At 38.5% G+C, this 19,345-nt stretch overlaps 1 protein-coding gene across 4 annotated transcripts in view; it reads right to left on the reverse strand.

Annotated features, from left to right (window-relative positions):
• Ankrd44 (ankyrin repeat domain 44) overlaps positions 1 to 19,345 on the reverse strand; it is a 278,250-nt gene that overhangs the window by 77,317 nt on the left and 181,588 nt on the right. For 2 of the 4 annotated variants that reach the window (XM_090354537.1, XM_090354535.1), the window contains exons 10-15: positions 15,288 to 15,402; positions 9,401 to 9,483; positions 7,910 to 7,973; positions 5,402 to 5,470; positions 2,611 to 2,751; positions 860 to 940 (exon numbers count right to left, since the gene is read on the reverse strand). In XM_090354537.1, coding sequence (XP_090210663.1) covers positions 860 to 940; positions 2,611 to 2,751; positions 5,402 to 5,470; positions 7,910 to 7,973; positions 9,401 to 9,483; positions 15,288 to 15,402 — 553 coding nt within the window. Of the gene's footprint in view, positions 1 to 859; positions 941 to 2,610; positions 2,752 to 5,401; positions 5,471 to 7,909; positions 8,028 to 9,400; positions 9,484 to 15,287; positions 15,403 to 19,345 lie in introns of all 4 variants that reach the window. The other 2 variants (XM_090354536.1, XM_090354534.1) reach the window with 1 other exon arrangement.

The following is a 19,345-nucleotide window of genomic DNA, read 5'->3' on the forward strand; positions in this document are numbered from 1 at the left end:
CTCATAATTCTCTGGAAACAGTGGGGTGAGCAAATGTGTCCAGTGCAGGGGGTTTGAGAAGACTCTACAGAAGACATATGCATTCAAATCACAGACAAGAGTTCCTCTGGCATCCAGAGAAGAGAATAAACAAGTTAGAGCATGTGAGCCGGAAAACCTGTAGAGCCTTAGATATATTCCCTGGGTCCCAAGGGGTACAGCAGACTACAGACTGACTCCATGCCAGTCACTGCACCAGAACTGTGACTGAACTCTCAGAGAAGGAAGCCTACATCTCTTGTGTGTCAACACTCTTGGGTGACAGTTGGCATGCAGCTCCTACCACAGCAGTGGTGTGAGATGATGTGGGTCCGGGCAGCTGTGTGTACAGGGAGTAGGGAGCTGATGGTAAAGTTGATGGTGCTGGAGAGGCTGCAGAGATGGGGGAGATTGTGGGACAAGTTATGACTGTGAAAAGATGACATGGGCACCACAAGTTCTAGACCTTCATTTAAAGTCTCTGTAAATGGTTGTCCTCAGGTCACAAAAGCAGAGCCTAAGACCTGAGAGGAGACTCAATCTGTCCCTTGAGGCCTATTATGCATGGCAGAATGAGAAATGATATTTAAGACCTAAAACTGCTGACCAGTCACAGTAATAGTCAAAACAAAGCTCAGTTTTAGAACGAACACCCTTTGTAAAAGCAGCAGAGCTGAAGGATATACTAAAAGAACAGTTTCTTCTCCATTAAAGGCAAGCCCACAACCCTCCTTCAAGATCCCAGATGAAGCCCCAAAATAGGCAGGGAGGCATGGAAATCAGAGAGGCAGACAAAGCATCAGAAATGGCACTTTGTTTTTTCGTAAGCTCAGAAACTTACAGAGCAGCTTCCTTTTCCTTCATCTCCCTGGCTCTTTCAAGTTCTTCTGAAGTTTCATGGCCATTTCCTAAGATAGTCTTACTTCTCAGCATAAAAGATAGAAAGTCACAATTAGTTTTTAAAATGACAACATTGTTAATACTTTTCATACAAAGCATCTCAGTAGCTTTTACCCCAACCTCAAGGAAATAAGCACCACTGAAATTCAACTGAGTTTTTAGATAGGATTCTTTCCAAGGTCATCTAGAAAATCCAAGAGAACATGACTTTCCTAAAATTTCTACGTAGGTGTCAGTGATGAAGACAACAATTGAATTACTTACCCTTCCATCAACATCCTAAGACTCTACAGGTAAACAGGAAGAATATATCTCAAATGCCCCTAACTCCTACCAAATTCTTTGCTGTCCCCTTGCTAGTTCAGCATTTAATTTATATGGGAAGAGAGGGATCCTGCTCTCCTTTCATCAACCAGAACAAATTGTCTGGTAGGATTCTAACTCTTAACTCTCCATCTCCTCCAGCAACTCTACTCGTCTCCAAGTGAGTAGCATAGCATCTGGCATACAGAAGATTCCCAATAAACGTCAGATGAATGAATAATCTGCATATGGATGGGAATCTGAGTGCCCAACTTTCTTATTACTATACAGTAAATATAGTATTTATATAATAAACACAAAGATGAAAGACAGTTTTTTACTCTTATGTTTTCCAAACTATGGATCATAACTCATTACTGAATTGTGAAACAGTTTAATAGGGTATAGCCAGCTATGTTTTCAATCAAATGAAATAAAGAAGATCAGATGTGTCCCATACAATAAGTGCAAATATGTTTCTATGAATCCTTAACTTCTGCTTTCCATACACAGAAGTGTGAATGTGTGCATTGAGTCATGATGTACGATGTTTCTTACTGTGGATCTAAGGTTCACTTACTGTGGATCAGCTCCTAACATGTTTGAAGGACCTGTAGGTATAGCTCACTGCTCAACTCAGTCATACTTATGAACAAAGGAAGATGTATATAAGCCATTGCTCTACAGAAGAACCCATTAGCATTGACCCAGAATCAAGTGCAAAGCACAGGACAGCAAATAATTCAATTCTCCAAATAGGATCATCAAAAAGGAATCCTCTGATGAGAATCTGTCTTTAGTCTTTGAGAAAACGTTCACAAATCATGGAAGAGATCCTCCCCTACTTCCCCTTGAAATGGTTCACTAATTTCTGCTTTCCATTCCTAGCCATCTATAACTCAAATATGTCTAAGTAAGCAACGCTGCCCAAAGAGCATTCATGCCCAGGTTGAATTAAACATGCTTTAATTATTATTATTTTTTATCATATGAGTCTGCATTGTAGATTTCTAGGGTCATGCTCAATGGATGATTTTGATGCATAGTATAAACCAATAGAGCCATTAGGTTCTGCTGAAAACAATGGTATATGTCAAATAAATTACATCCAATTTTGAATGACCTGAAAAAAAATCAAGGCTTGACAGCTCCACTTGACATTCAACCCAAAGAGCAATGAGGAGAAGAAACTGTGTGGTGACATGTCATAAACATTAAGACTAGAATGGGAAAACACAGGTTAAGGATGAAGCAAATCTAAGTCCTCTGGGTCTGAACGAAATAAGATTCTCCATCGTCCTCCATTCCAGGAGGCAGAATGAAAACACTTAGCAAACTCTCTCTGTTCCCAGTCCTAACTCAGGCAAGCATGAGCAAGGTGGGTTTTACCTTCTGTCCATGTCTGATGCAGCAGCATAGTGGAGCGCAGTCCGTCCCCAGTCATCTGTTTCATTAACGTTGGCTCCTGTGGTAACTAATGTCTCAATACAGTGGAAATGACAATTTGCAGCTGCATAGTGCAAAGGAGTCCTGGAAAACAAATAGCAACTTATTATTTCCTTCTCTCTGGAAAATAGTAGCATCATCAACACTAACCCTAGTGGCAGGAAGTCTAGGGCCATGGAAAGCTCTTTTGTTTTGGGGCAGTAAAAGCCAGGGAAACACCTTCCCTTGACTCCAGAAAATAAAAATGGTGGCTTCGGAGACAAGATTATCCAGGGTGGACCTAGCCTTTCTATTCTAAGTGCCTGTTCAAGTTTAGTGCCTATGTTACTGGGAGGGAGGGTGTTACCATATCAAGATTATCCCCATTTAAGAACAATCAAGATCAGCTCTGTGAGCTGGGAGTATGACTCAAATGGTAGAGTGCCTGTCTAGCAAGTGCAAAGTCCTGAGCCCAAGCCACAGTATCCCCCCACAAAATACCACCTCCATTAAGCCCACACCTAGGGGCTATTAGAATGGAGGAAGGGAGCCAAGAGTAGAAAAGAGCAGAGACCAGGAGCAGTGAATGTGCCCACATGAATGAAACGTCACAAAGAAATCCACCAGTTTGTACAATTACTATTCACTAATAAAAATGTAAAAAAAAAGAAAGAAAGAAAAATAAAGACTCTGTGGGCTATAGTGAAGCTTCCAGTTGGTTTGAATGAAGGACTGAGTTCTCTCAAGTAGTTTCCATATGGGACAATTCTGCTTTAAAGCCTTCCATCTTCTTCACTGATACTTAGTTTCTGAGCCTGGAATTGAAAGCCTTCCCTTAATTTTGTTTATAGAGTGTCTCTCTCCTGTGTACACTATGTGCCCAGTAGCATATCCTCACTGAATAGCCCGAGGGACCATGTCCCTGCTTCCATCCACCTTTGCTCATGTAGGTTTCTTGAACAACTTGCCCCCATAAAAACACCATTCATCACTCACGTCCCAGAAGCAAGTTGTCTTTTTAGGATTGCTTAGCTACTGAGCTTCCCTTGTACTTTTGTTACATATAGCGCCTTGATTTTAGCTCTCAGTATATTGTTGCACATTCTCCACTGAACTAGAGGCTCCTTGTGGGCCGGGGTGTAGGTTAATGAGGACTATTCACAGAGTCAGGTTCTGGTTTGCAAGCAAGACCAAACTATGTCCTCTGTCTGGCTTGGATTTCCTCATTCTTATTTTAATAGGAACCTTAAGGTCTTCCTAGGTCTAAAATTCTAAATCCTTTCCTCACTTATCCTAGGCCCAGTGCTGGTGATACACATTTATGATCCAAGATACTCAGGAGGCTGAGATCTGAAGATCACAGTTTGAAGTCAGCTCAGGCAAGGAAAGTCTATGAAACTCTTAATCTCCAATTAACTACTAAAAAGCCAGAAGTGAAGCTTTGTTTCATGTGGTGGAACATGAGCCTTGAGCACAAAATCTCAATAAGAGAACCTAAGCCCCGAGTTCAACCCCCAGACAGGTTCAAAAGAAAGAAAGGAAAGAGAGACCAGATAATAGCCAGTTCTATATATCTCACTGAATTGCTATGAGAAAACAAGGGAATACTATCCAGTGAACATAAGCACCTTGTAGAATGCTTTTCTTGCATGGGCAAGGCCCTGGATTCTATTTCTAGCAAGGCAAAAAGAAAAGAAAAGGGAAAAAAGAAGAGAAGAGAAAGGGGAAGAAAGGAGAAGACAGGAGAAGGGGGAGGAGAGAGGAGGAAGTAAATGTTCAAGATACTCACAGCTAGGTGAAGAGAAAGACAAGGAAACAGAGTCCACTACTACATAGTGATGTGAGTTGGTGCTAGAGAAACAGACAGGGGTAACACCCATCGGAATGCCCAGAATGAAAGGGTCTTCTAAGAAAGAGATGATTTCTTCATTGTGCAAACACAAACCTAGATTTATATTATACAGCAGAATATATAATATGTATTTATATAATGTAATATGTATTATTTATATTATTATGTTATTATAAACATACATAATATAGCAGCTAGCCTATTATGGCACAGTTCAGCTATACACAAATCTACTAGTTTCTGGAGCTTTTGCCTTTTGCATTTAATACTTCTAATATATTTAAAATCTTTTCCCAAGATGAAAGGTCTAACACAGAAAACAAAATCCCTAGATTTTATGACTAGACTCTGGATTTGGATGGTTAAAAGGTTCTGCTTAATACAAACAAAATTTTCTAAATGATATTCTCGGAAAACAACAGAGACAACTGGCCCCTCTAAGCAGAAGCTGGGAGAAGAGGGCTTCCCATACAGCATGTGTTTGCTCTGACAATATTTTCTTCCAATAAGAGATTTTCCCTAGAGGATGGAGTCTCTCCATCATTCCCCTCCTGACCACCTCGAAAACAATTTCAACAGCCTACTTCACACTCTTTCCTTTTTTTTTTTTTGGTGGTAGTGGTGGTGGTGGTGGTGGTGTTCATGAGGCTTGAACTCTGGGTCTGGGCACTGCCCCTGAGCTCTTCAGCTCAAGGCTACCACCCTACCCCTTGAGCCACAGTGCCACTTCTGGTTTTCTAGTGGTTAATTGGAAATAAGAGTCTCACGAATTTTTCAGTGCCTGGGCTGGCTTTGAATTGTGTTTCTCAGATCTCAGCCTCCTGAGTAGCTAAGATTACAGGCATGAGCCACAGCGCCCAGCTACTCCTTCCATTTGTGCACTAAAGGCACCTGCTTACTTACCTCCCACGTTTGTCCTTTTTATGGAAATCTGCTCCACTGCTCTGCAAGAGTTTTATACATTCCACATTACTAAAAAAAAAAAAACAGGGAAAATATCATTAAGATGCTAAAACTTAATTGCTGTTGTTTTTAGAAAGAGCTGTGTTCTGCAGGGATTACAATAAGATAGAAGGGTAGTCCCAGGTTTAAAGTTCTACTTGCAAGAAATAACATGAACAAATCTCAGTAATTCCATACTGTAGAAATCTAAAGTTCCTTTTCCATAGCTAATTCATCAACAAGGTAAGGAGTTTTGTGGGATGGTTTCAATCCCATGACCAATGGAATGATCATTACATGATAAAAAAAGAAAAACTTCCAGTGATGGCCTCATAATTTATCCTAAAATTCTTTTTCAACACCATCAAGAGCTTATGAAGCAACTACTTCAACCTATAATATCATGTCACTTTTTAACAATGGGCCAGTGTGCATGAGCACTGCCTTTTATCACAGCAGAATAAACTTCCCATGATAACCATTTTTATCTAGAAATTCCTTAATGGAAAATAAAGCATCTGCATTTCCCTTGCCTTGTAATCAACCTAAATGAATGAGCAGCAGCAACCCTGGAAATAATGCAATGGAGCACAGTGATCTACCAGAGCTCCTTTGTCATTCAGAGGAGCAATAAATCACAGTTAGTAGAGAAAAAAGAACCTACTGACCAGAGGTAGGGCAGTGACCTTGAGCTGAAGAGCTCAGGAACAGCGCCCAGGCTCAGAGTTCAAGCCCCATGACCCACCAAAAAAAAAGGACCTACTGAAATGAATTTTCCTGTTGAAGTATATGTGGCTAAATATTAATTCTATCAGGAATTTCAAATTGGACTCTAAAATGGGTTTCCATTTTTCGGGATATTTATTTTTTTGGCCAATAAAAGCTCAGGGCCTGAGCACTGTCCTTGGATTTTCTCAAGGCTAGAGCTCTACCACTTGAGCCTCAACACCACTTCTGGCTTTTTTCTATGTATGTGGTAACAAGGAATCAAACCCGGGATTTTGTGCATGCTAGGCAAGTACTCTACCACTAGGCCAAACTCCCGGCCCCTATTTCTGGATTTCTTAAAGCAAATGTAAAAAAAAAAAAGATAATCATCTATGGTTTTCTAAACTTGGGATGTTAAGAAGTGACCTGGAACGTATTATTTTATTAACATTTAAGTAAGAAAAATGATCTCATCAATGATAAGCCTGAGCAGAGATCTCCATACCCACCATCTATCCTTTATGGCCATCTTTATCAGAGAACCAGCTATTTTAGTTGCAAAATATAAGAACTTTTAAATGGAAGGGTGTGCTAGTAAAGCATGCAAGTTAAAACAGCCCACCAATCTCTTCCTAAGTGATGGCAAAGGCTCAAAGGCAGAGGCAGACCAAGTTATGTGGTTCATGAAACTCATTCAATTGGGGGCTAGGAGGAAAGGAAGGATCTCTTCCTCCATAAAATAAAATGAACTTAAAACTAGATATAAAAGCTGGGCATGGTGGCTCATGCCTGTAATCCTAGCTACTCAGGAGGCTGAGGTCTGAGGATTGAGGTTCAAAGCACTAAAATGTCCATAAGAATCTTATCTCCAATTAACCACCACAAAATCAGAAGTGACTCTGTGGCTCAAGGGGTAGGGTGGTAGCCTTGTGCTGAAGAGCTCAAGGATGGCTCCCAGGGCCAGAGTTCAAATCCCACGACTGACAGAAAAAAAAAAGAAAAAACTAGGTATAAAACTAGTATAAAACTAAATTAAACTCAGTGTTACATGAGGGCTCTGAAGCTTATCTCTGATTGTTATATGTTTGAAAATACAGAGATGATAGATAGAGAAACACTAGTATTCCTTAGCAATAGATGATCGACTAACAGATGCCATGTTTGGTCAATGCATGGTCATTTATCAGTAGATTGATCAGAGCTTTAATTAACCATTGGTAGGAGAACCAGTATTCATAATCTTTTTACAACTCAAGAAGAAAGGCAGTGAAACCATTTCTTGCCTTTCCCTCTCTTCTTTTTTTTTAACCTCTGTTCATATTTAGTCCTTACCAGGATTTAAAAATCAGCTTTAAAATAGGGACAAAATAAGGACAAAACACTAGAAACAAATTTCAAAAGAATTTTGTTTTAGTAGAGGAGATACCAAACAGATAGATAAGTCTATCTGAAAATATGAACAAAGGGGCATGGGAGGGAGGTGGAAAGAAAGAAAGAGGAGGAGCAGGGGCAACAGCAAGAAGGGAGAAAGAGGAAAATAACAATAAAAAACTCTTTATTTGCTATATGAAATGAGCTAATAACCCCTCTTTAGTATCACAAAAAGCAAGTCATCTGGAAATGCAACTTGTGATAACTGATATTTGGTAGAAATTATTTTTACCCAATTTACTATGAAAATTGCCTTTGGTTCACAGACAAGTCAATGAAGATGTATTAAGTAATTAAGTCATGAGATAACTAAAATTGCTAAGTACTCACCCTCCTGCAGCAGCAGCATGAAGGCACGTTCTTCCAAATTTATCTGGGGTGTCTATTTCAAAGCCTGCAGACAGCACGTGCTCATTACTAAACAAGGATACTATGCTATACTTTTGTCCTAGTCAAACCACAAGAAACATTGCAAAGACAGAAAAATCAGTTAGTAGGAAAAACCAGAAAGCAAGCAATTGTAGTCAGAAAGAGGTTGTCATGGAAACGAATGATAACTGCTCAAGCTTGGCAATTTTCTAGGAAGCACCATGAAGTCAAGAGGATTTATTTTCACATTCAGCTCTGGGTGAACCCTAGCCCCATTTTTCAATCCCAGGATAGAAATTTATGAAGCCAATTTGAGATAAGTAGGGCAATAGATACGCAGATAGGACATAGGACGAAAACACAGAAGGCCAACGACTGATCCTAGCAAGCAGGAATACATATTTTTCTTAAAGTATCCCAATTTTAATGTCAGTTTCAGAGTTGGAAAAACAGGCTTTCATGCAGGGATTATTTTTAAACATGCCAAAAGCAGTGACAGTGGAATCAACCACAGGTAAAGTACTTAAAAGGGAAAAGATGTCTCTGGGTTATCTGGTGAATTAATTCATAAACAATCTTTGCCTTGAAGACCTCTACCACTTTTAAAAGCCAGGAAACTTTTTAAAATATGAAGATTGGAAGAGGCAATAAGAAAGATTAGCAAATCTCTGAAGTCGGAAATAATTTCTTGGTTCCAAATAGCTTCACATATAAATATAAAAATTGAACTGAGTTGAAGGAGAGTCAGTCGGAGTGAATTTTTCAATGCCTAGAAACTTGGAAGGTCATATGATAATTTCTACCACTAAAATGTAGGAGATTTGGCATCTTATTGAAAAATGTTAAGAATCTTTTTAAACCTCAAAGATGTTTGTTTGTTTGTTTTGCTGGTCATAGGGGTTGAACTCAGAGCCTGGGCACTGTTCCTGAGCTCCTTTTGTTCAAGACTAGTGCTCTACCACTTTGAGCCTCAGTCACTTCATTTTCTGGTGTTTAATTGGAGATAAGAATCTCACAGAATTTCCTGCCCAGACTGGCTTTGAACCTCGATCCTCAGATCTCAGCCTCCTGAGTAGTTAGGATTACAGGCATGAATCACCAGTGCCCTGGCTCAAAGATATTTTTTGTTTATTTTTTAATAATTTAAACTTCCTATCTAGAAGTTAGATAGGAAGTTAGTCTACACTTTTCTAGTCTAGACTTTGCTTTCATCCTGGATTACCACCAACATTTACCAAAAATTCAGATAGGACTCTCACTGTGGGCAGGAATACTGACTTCTCAACAGCTTTGATTCTAAGGATGGTTAGGAGTTGTCACATGCACTTAGCTTTGGACACAGCCTCTCACCAAGGCAGGTAATGACATGAATGAAGCACAGGCAGCCACTCGCTGGGACCAGACACCTGATCATGGACAGCACACACCCAGCCTCAACCTGGATGGACTTACCTGATGAGAGCAACTTTCTGCAGCAGTCAGAGTGAGCATTTAGGGCAGCTAAATGTAAGGGGAACATGCTATGGATTCCACACCTGAGGAGGGGAAAAAAAAAAAACAGAGCGACTCATGGCAACAGATACATGGGCAAAAGGACAATTGTCTTTCAAGTTCTTGGATGAACACTCATTAAGGATCCAAGGCAGAGATAATTTTGTAAAAAGAAGGAAAGGAATGAAGGGAGGGAGGAGGAGGGAGGGAAGAAGCAAGGAAGGAAGGAAGGAAGGAAGGAAGGAAGGAAGGAAGGAAGGAAGGAAGGGAAGAAGAACCTATATCAATAGGAATGTACATTTTTAAGAAAATGTTTCATGGGGAATATTAAGCAGGAGAAAATGTGGGAGGGGGTAATAGTGTTTTAAAAAGAAATGTACTCATTCCCTTACTAAATGCAACTGTAACCTCCATTTATTGCCTTTATAATAATTTTTAAAAGAAAGAAACTATGTTTCATATAAGGGCTTTCAAAAGTTGGTTTCCTTCATCCCTCCCCTGAGTAACTGTATGTGACATTCATTTGTTCACTCGCTCCCCCGTTCAACACTCTCAAAGCATCAGATGGCATGACATAGATAACAAAGCTGAGAGAGATCAACCTTCCACATGGAGAAGCAGCCGATTTGATGAACAAATACTTACTGACTTTTCCCTTAATGTGTGACAGGAAGAATCTAAAAAGGGCCTAGTTAGATTAACTCTAACTAGGATAATCCCTCGAGGGAGGGGCAGGCATCTCACAGCAGCATTTTCTGCCTTTAAAATTAATTCAACCCTCCTCCTCTTCCAACGCTGTGTGTAGAATGTCAGCCCCTAACAAATAGCATCATTAGGTAGTTTCTGTGGTTTCCCAGGTAGTTATACTGTTTGTGACAATTTCTCAAAAGATCTCGTTTTAATCAAATAATGCATTTCAACCTTCCTTACATAATACAAGCAAGTGTGGAACTGCATCTATTTGCATTCTGCAGCATTAATTACCGAAGTTTCTTCTCCAGCACAAAGTGATCTGTTTTCAGATTTTGTGCTTCATGAAGAGACACAAATCATTTATACTTTGGTTATATGAATTTGATTTCCCATCTCAAAAGTTATCATTTACTATTTGTATGAATGTGTGAAGATATATTCATGTTCGTAAGTATCTCGTGGGATTTAGTGTTTAGCCCAATCTTTGTCTCTCATTAAGTAACCCTACTCTCTCTCCATGCTAACATCTTTCTGTTTGCTCGTGTTTTTGTTCTATCTCCCCTCTGCAGGTTTGGCTTTCCCTATATGGAGATCTCCAGTCTATGGTATGTAATAGCTGGCATCCATCAAGAGATGCAATTTGCCAGTCTTCCAGGCAGTGTCATGTGGAGGAGAACTGCTTGTAATTGCCTCTCTCATCACTTACCAAAAAAAAAAATCTGAAAAGAAATTGCACCATGGTGATCTCAGTGTTCAGGAAAAGGAGGGAGAGTTGGGGGCTGGGAGCAAGGATTCTCTATGCTATTATTTGTCTTATTCCCTCGAGTTAATATGTGGCAAAGTCTCCTTATTAACTGGACTAATGGGATTTTACCCAGTCATTTTGTTTTTCTGGGGGAGGTAAGGTAAAAATACATGCCTCTGGACTTTTGGCAAGAGAGAAATGAATAAAACATTTTCTTAGGGCTGGGAGTTTGACCTAGTGGTAGAGTGCTTGCCTAGCATGCATGAAGACCTGGGTTCGATTCCTCGGTACCATATACATAGAAAAAAAGCTGGAAGTAGTGCTGAGGCTCAAGTAGTAGAATGCTAAGCCTTGAGAAAATCCAGGGACAGTACTCAGGCCCTGAGCCCAAGCCCAGGACTGGCAAAAAAAAAAAAATATTTTCTTAGGATAGTTTTAAGTGTCTGAAAGAACAAACCTGAAATTAGAAACTACATTTATTTGAACTTTCCTCATTCTTTAAATATATATGTACACACATATGTTTAGATATCCATAATACATACTGTGAGGATATATGGAATATATTTATATGACATAATATAAACAAATAAATAAGAGAAAATAGCATCAAAATCTATAAGAAATCTATTGGTAAAACAAAAAGTACAAATAATAGAATAACAATGAATTACATTCACTCACATGAATAATCATTTATTCCATAAACTTCATTACCAATACTTCTAATTGACCTTGCTACTTAACTCTCTTGTCCTGAGGCAATTCATCACACTCTACTTTAACTAATTGTTTCATTTTTCACTGCTACTAATAAAAGAGAAGGTACACAGAATTAATTTGCAATGCATAGAAAGAAATCTGCTTGATGCGTATTTTTGCATAGTTAATAGAAAGTTGTGGCCTCAATAAAGATTGTGAAATGTTATTAATGTAGACTCCAGTACTACTAATATTTGAATATGATCCTATGGTTTAAACAGTGAATATAAGATTGGAAATAAAAGATGTGCAGAATTCAGAATCTTTGAATCATGTCAGAAATGACTCATTCATGTACTTAAAAAATAAGATTGCTTATAAAGGAAAGCTAGAAGACCCTAGAAGAAAAATTAGTATTTGACTGTCAAATAAGAAGCGTCATTCATTTCAACAGATTATATCAAGGAACATCAAGGATAAAGACATGAAATAGCCCTAAAGTTAACAATGCAGAAATTACAAGAAAGAGGCGACCAATTCCTGCTAAATTGCTGCATCTATCTGACAAGTCATAAAATTAATGGAACCCATTTGTATTTAGCTATTTCTAATTTAGTTGGGAGCTGGCATCATGTACCTAGCTATTTCTGAATAAATGAGGTCTGCAAGACTCTCCTTGTGGAGAGCTATGAGAGGTGAAGAAAGGACTTTTGCAACATTAGAATATGGGTTCTTTTTAAGCTGACATCATGACCATCTCTTCTTACATCCTGTCCTTTCTAGAACATTCCCCTCAGGCCATGAGGTAAAGAACAAAGTGACCAAGACGATAGGGTCAGTACTAGTTGTTCTACTTGATCATTGGACATACAAAATGATTCTCTCATCAGGAAAATAAAGGTAATTACAGTGCCTCTATTACAGGGAAATAGTAAAGACTTGGGATAATGTGTAAAAATGCTATGAAAAAAAACCCCAGCATCCAGTTATTATTAACTTTTTTGATAACTGGCAGTCTGAGTTGTGAAGTTGTAATGAGATTTTGCTTCTATTCAATTACGTGTGTGATTGCTTAAAAGCTGAGAATTAATTGTGATCTTGTGATCAGCTAGTATTTCTGCCTTAAACACTCTCTATTCTTCTAATCCTTTATAATGCTTAGTTTGTAATTCTCCCAAGGAAGTAAGACTTGTTTTCTTTCTCATACAGAGTAGGAGAAATGGTGCTGTGGCTCAAGTGATGAGCTCTAGCCTTGAGAAAGCCCAAGGACAGTGCTCAGGCCCTGAGTTCAAGGCCCGGGACTGATAAAAAAAAATTTACTGAAATGAACCCAAAGAAATGGAAACAAGATAGTTTGTTTTTTCATTGTTTTTATTTTGTTTTCCTTTTGTCTTATTTGTTGGTTTATCTGTCTTTGGGAGCATGAAGAGGGGACACAGAAATGGTAGGACAAATGGTGAAGGAATACACCAGTGATACTCACTGGTTACTATGTTGAAAATGAACTATACAACTTGTGGGTGGAGATGGGAGGGAAAATCTGGAAGACAGTGAGGGAAGAGGTGACATTGTTCAAGAAGAAATATGTTATTTATCTGACTTGTGTAACTGTAACCCTTCTATATATCACCTTTAAAATTATAATAACAAATCATATTTCTTATGAATTTTATCATGGTCATTCTATATATCTTTACCCTTCAGATATAAGCCTCTGAGTATATCTGACAGGAATGAGACCTGGCCCTTGCTAAGTATAGCCTGCAGATGTTTTCAATGGTTCTTTTTTTTTTTTTTAAATAAATCCAATACCCTAACATGCCTAGAAAAACCCCTTCTGGACATAGCTATGACCCAACCTATAGGTGTTCTACAATTTCAGTGAACTTCTCATTTTTTCCAAGGGTCAGGTTCTGCCTCCCTTCTGGCTTTTGCCTGTGCTGGACATAACTCTGAACAACAACAACAACAAAAACCCAAGGGCTTTGACTTCAGGAAGCCTCTGACAGTTTAGAGAAGCAAAGAGAATAATAAGGAATATTTTAACCAAAGGCTAACAAAATATATTCAAGTAAAGTTATAAGAAAATAATAACACTTTCTCTATAGAAAGCTTTTCAACAGCCATACTGGGTTTTTGCTATCATTTAGATCTGAATGTCTTCAAAATGCCTGTGTGTTAAAGACCTGGTCACTAGCCTGTGGGCAGAGGACTTTAATTTGGGTTCCACTAAATATTATTAAGTAATAAATTACTATTTAATATGTATTCAAAGTTTACTGTGTGCCAAGCACCATTCAAGGAGTATTTAACAGAGATTATCTTCTTAATAACCTTAGCTGCTGTACTTATGTAACTCATATACCAGAAAGCTTTATTGCAAATGAAGTTATTTAAGCTTTATAATAAACCTATAGACTAGTACTCCCATTTTTCAAATAAGGAAAACAAAGCAGAGTCAAAGTTATATAGATCAAAAATGAGGTAGGCTGGACTAGCTCCAAGGGAGAGTCTGGAACATCACAATGGTACCTGGAATATGGCAACACATCACACACCCTCTGCTCCCTAGGGCCTCTGCTCCTGGGTAGACTCTTCCTCTTTTGTTACTGCTTTCTTCCTCCCTTGGGACAGATGCTACCCTCTTCTCTGCTAGAGTGATCCTTATCCTCCCCAGCCCATCTAAGACATCTCCTTGAAGACTTCCCAGAAAACATCTACCACCTTAGAGCTTTCTCCTCCTAGTCTACATTCTCCAATATATACATCAAACTTTGCCATCCAAATTCTGTTTCATTTTGGACTTTGGAATACAGTACTTTTCATGGCTCTTAAATGGGACATGGACTCCCCCCCCCAAAAAAAATTATGAACTTCCTAAAGAGACTCCCCTTGTGCAATGTGATAGACCCAAGCTAATGCTTTATATATTTTTACTAAATTAGGTTCACTATGAAATCAGGTTCCCCTTCCTATGTTGTAGATTGACCCAAACTGTGCCCTGTAATTTCATCTTTAAAACTGAACCAGAACTCTGAGAAAATTCTCCATGTGTCAAATTATCTTTCCTGTTTAGCTAATATAGACCATTGAGAAGAACAAAATCCTAGAAAGGAGATTCAAATCTCCTTAATTAAAACCACTGGAATAGTCCTCATTCTAATACAGGTTAAAAAAATACAATTGATTTTTCTGTGTTTCTGTCCTCAGTGGTTACCTAATTGAGTTCCAATTTAATTTGTGCTTATTACAATAGTGCAGAATACCCAGCTTAAACCAATGGGAACTGTTGGGGGCCAAGTAATGCCATGTCTAATAACTTTCTGCTGAGAGGCAAGGCGCAAGACTTGTTTACCACCGGTTACGGATATTGCTTTATCATTCTCAGCTGGGACCTAGAGTGAGGCTATGTTAGCTAGAGGGAATTCCTGAAGAGGGGGGCATTTGGGGGTAGAGTTGCTGCCTTGATGAAGCTGAGTGGCATCTCTGTTCGTGCTCAGGGGAAGGAAGGCTGAGTGCGGGAGGTCCTGGGCCCTTTCCTCTCCTGCTTGTCCTGGTTGGGGCGTGTTTTCCCCTAACCCTCCTACTAGTGGAGAGGGACTGGGGACAAAGGACCCCAACAGGGAACCCTCTGTGGCATGGCTGAGTGCCTTTAGCAACATTCCCATGCCTGCAAGTCCCATCACCATACTTTTTGCAGTCACCTACTTGGCTGTGTCAGCTCCACTGGTTATTAAGGTGTTAATCAAAAGCTCATGACCATATCTTGCAGCCACATGGAGAGGTGTGTTGCCATCCTTATCTACACAGTCGATTTCACCACCTGAAAGAGATATTTGAATACAGTACAACACAAGGGCCCAAAAGGACTCAGGTACAATATTCCATGCCCATCATTGATTTTGACCAAATGCTGGCTTCTTTTCTATGCCAATGTACATTTCTGCTCTGAAGTTTTTAAAAGGACAAGTCACCCTCTGAAGCAGAAGTAGCATTATAGTATATTATCTGCAGAGAGAAATGATTTTGAAAAAATTGTTCTATATTAACTTCTTTACGGATTTAAAATCATACAGCTAGATTCCTGCTCTAAGTGAACAATATAATCAAAATTCCATAAATGTGACACTTAAGACATTCAATTTTAATTGAAAAATAAAGAATTATGTAAATCTCATGCTAAAATTTAACAACCAAAGGGGCTAGCAAGTTTAAGAAAACATTCCATGTAGCTGGATTACCCACCTTAAATATAGATGGGTAAAATGAGTAAAAGCATAAACTACAGTTCGGTGTTAGTGGCTGACACTTCTAAGCCTAACTGCTAGGGAGACTGAGAGCTGAGAATTGACATTGGAAGCCAAGCAGGGCAGATAAGTCTGAGAGAATCTTATTTCCAAATAACTAGCAAAAAGCCAGAAGTGGAGCTTTGGCTGAAACGATAGAGCACAAAGACTCAAGGACAATGTCCAGGGTCTGAGTCCAAACCCCAGGACCAATACCGAAACAAATAAACAAACAAAAAGAACATTGAGTTAGTGAGCATGCATATGCTACAAAGTGAAATAATGACCCAAAACTGTGAGGGCCTGGGGAGGGAGTAAACCGAAAACCACAATCAGCGCACAGATTTAAGAAGATTCACTTTGTGACCAAGACTTCTATGTGTAAAGGTTAACATGAAAAATCAATCTTCTGCCAATAAGTTTACACACATGGAGCTGTTTACAAAACAATCTCTTCTTGTCTTTGACAAGAAATAGAAACAGCAACTTGAATCCAAATACTGATCTCCCCTCAAATCACTGTTGTTCAAACAGAATATTTGTTCAAATAGAACATGATCATTTTTGTAAAAGTAATAATTATATATCTATCCAGATCTATGCAAAAGTAATAATTATATATCAACACAGACAAATAGACATGATATGTTTCAGGAAACCATATAATGGGAAATAAAGAAAGACAGTGTATGTGTTCTGAAAATATTTTCTTTTAAAGTAAGATTTCTAGATGAGTGATTTCTTTTTTTTTTCCTTTGTACAATGTTTTTCTTTCTTGTAATGTGTAGAGGGGTTACAGTTACATTGGGCAGGCAGTAGGTACATTACTTCTCACACATTGATATGCTTCTCATGTTTTTCTTTTTTTTTCTTTTTTTTTTATTATTGTAATTGGTAAAAGGGTTACATGATATTTGCCAGCTAGAAGGTGCATTAATTCACATACATTGATACCCTTTCACATGTCTTGATAGGGGGAAAACCAAGACATGTAGATGAGTGATTTCTATTTTATCAATTTAGAAACCTTTCATTTTCACCTGAAAATCTTCAAGACTTGCCTGAAATATAAATTAAATATCTGTATTTATTCATCTGGAAGTGACAAATTCATGTCAGTAATTGGCCACTAATAATGAGTGAGCTAAATGGCATTTGTAAGTTTAAAATGTATTCAGAGTGTGTTAGATGTTCATTATATGTATATTATTTATCAATAAATATTTAGTTTCAAGTGAAGATATGGAACCAATCCAGATGCTCCTCAGTAGATGAATGTATCAATAAGATGTGGTACGTATACACAATGGAATTCTATGCTGCCATCAGAAAGAATGACATTGCCCCATTTGTAAGGAAATGGAAAGACTTGGAAAAAATCATATTAAGTGAAATAAGCCAGACCCAAAGGAACATAGGCTCAATTGTTTCCCTCATTTTAATAATTAGTACACATCTAGGACTCTCCTAGCAGAGGATTATAATAGCTCAAAACCTAGGTACATAAGGTTATATAAGATGAGACTAAATGAATGGATCTCTAGGATATGGAAACAAGAGCTTTATGGTGTATGATTGCTGTTCTTAATGTACTATGTTATTTCTCTTCTCTTTTTTTGCCCTTATGGTTAATCTCATATTGTTAGTGTATCTGACTTTGTTACCTGGTATACTGTACATACATTTACTTGTTTATTTGAAATAAGAAAGGGAAGGGGGAAAAACAAGATGCTTGGGAAGGGATGGGGGAGGGAAATGGGGACAGAAACATGAGAAGGGATATCAATGCGTAAGAAGTAATGGACCTGACAAATGTAACTGTAACCCCTCTACACATTATCCCAACAATAAAAAAAAAACTGGTTTAAAAAAAAAGTATTCAGAGGTGTCTGAAGGGACAGTTCATCACCATTAAGCATTCATCCAAAATTAGATTTTTATTACACAAAAAATAGTGGTAACTTATCATTTTAAATATGATGTAAAAATCAACGTTAATAAATTCTTTAAAAAGAAATAGTGGTCATGGATCTTATTCAGTCACCTCAGGATTGTGAGATTGAAAACATCGTAAGTCTCACATTGAGACTAACCTAGCACTGGACTTCTTCCGTATAAGATCTATTTATTTTTAAAACTTCTATAAAGACAGCCTCATCTTTGAACATTTCTAACTTGCAGATAGCAGCGAAGACACCAGTCTCAGACCAAAGGCTGGGTCAAATGCCTCCTGATACCAGAAGAATCTTCTTCCAGTTCCCATGTCTCTCTTGCTGTGACAGTGCAGCTTCAGATAAACAAGATGATCTGAGCACAAGCACACTTTGCTTACTAACTATAGAAAAAAAAAAACATTTTACATATATATCCTGCAGGTCCTAGGCCTTGAATTCAGGACTCTATTCTTGACCTTATTTTTGCTCAAGGCTAGTGCCCTACTACTTGAGTCACAGCTCCACTTATGGCTTTTTTGGTAGTTTAGCAGAGATAAAAGTCTCACAGACTTGTGAGGATTACAGGTGTGAACTATCAGTGCATGACAACAATGCTTTTTAAATGGATGATTCTGGAAAAACAGTTACGATGAACTAATCACTCTGACTGGGGAGTTGCTTTGGTAATCAGAGATATGCTGTTATAAAGTGACTTAACAAGAGAAAAAACAAACATTGCAAGCACTCCAGGGGTCACGGTCAGCCTGTTAGGGGAGCATTCCTAGACCTTATCCTGTGGAGGTGTCCTCTAGCTTGAGAGCGACACAATGGCTCCTATGCATGTGTTGTGACTCAAGAGGCAAAACACCTGGCCTGGGGTGTGAGCCCCTGGGAAGGAAGGTCTTGTGTCCCCTCTTCCCCCAGGAGACTAACAGGAGGAGGAGGGGAAAAAAAGAATTTTCTAGTCTCCCCATGTGCATTTAAAAAGATATCCAGGAGTGGTGCTGTGGCTCAAGGGATAGCGCGGTAGCCTTGAGCTGAAGAGCTCAGGGACAGCTCAGGTCCTAAGTTCAAGCCCCACAACAACAACAACAACAACAACAAAAGTCCAAAAATGTCAAATGGAAGAACTCATAGTTCTCACATGTACAGTGAATACAAACAATTATCAGCAGAAAGAAGAAAATACAGAAGAGGGGAAAATACAGTCAAGAATCCAGTGTATATCCTACAAAGTTAAGCTGAGTGAGAGAAGAGGTGAGTAGGGGAGGGGTGGAAGGGATGTGTGGGACTATTGAAAGAGGAGCCATTGATCAAGATAATATTGTATTCTTAAACTGCTTTGTTAAATGGCAACTCCTTTGTGAAACTACTTATAGATAACACAAATAAAATAAAATTGAGGAAAATATCCCACTCTTCTTGTATAGAGATAATTTAATTTCAAATATACATGTCTTTTAAAGAAGAGTTCAAGTTAAAAACAGATTACCAGACTGGAAGTGTGGCCTAGTGGTAAAGTACTTGCCTAGCATGCATGAAGACC

The sequence above is a fragment of the Megascapheus bottae genome, chromosome 21, assembly GCF_031878675.1.
Source record: "Megascapheus bottae isolate mThoBot1 chromosome 21, mThoBot2.hap1, whole genome shotgun sequence".
Lineage (NCBI taxonomy): Eukaryota > Metazoa > Chordata > Mammalia > Rodentia > Geomyidae > Megascapheus > Megascapheus bottae.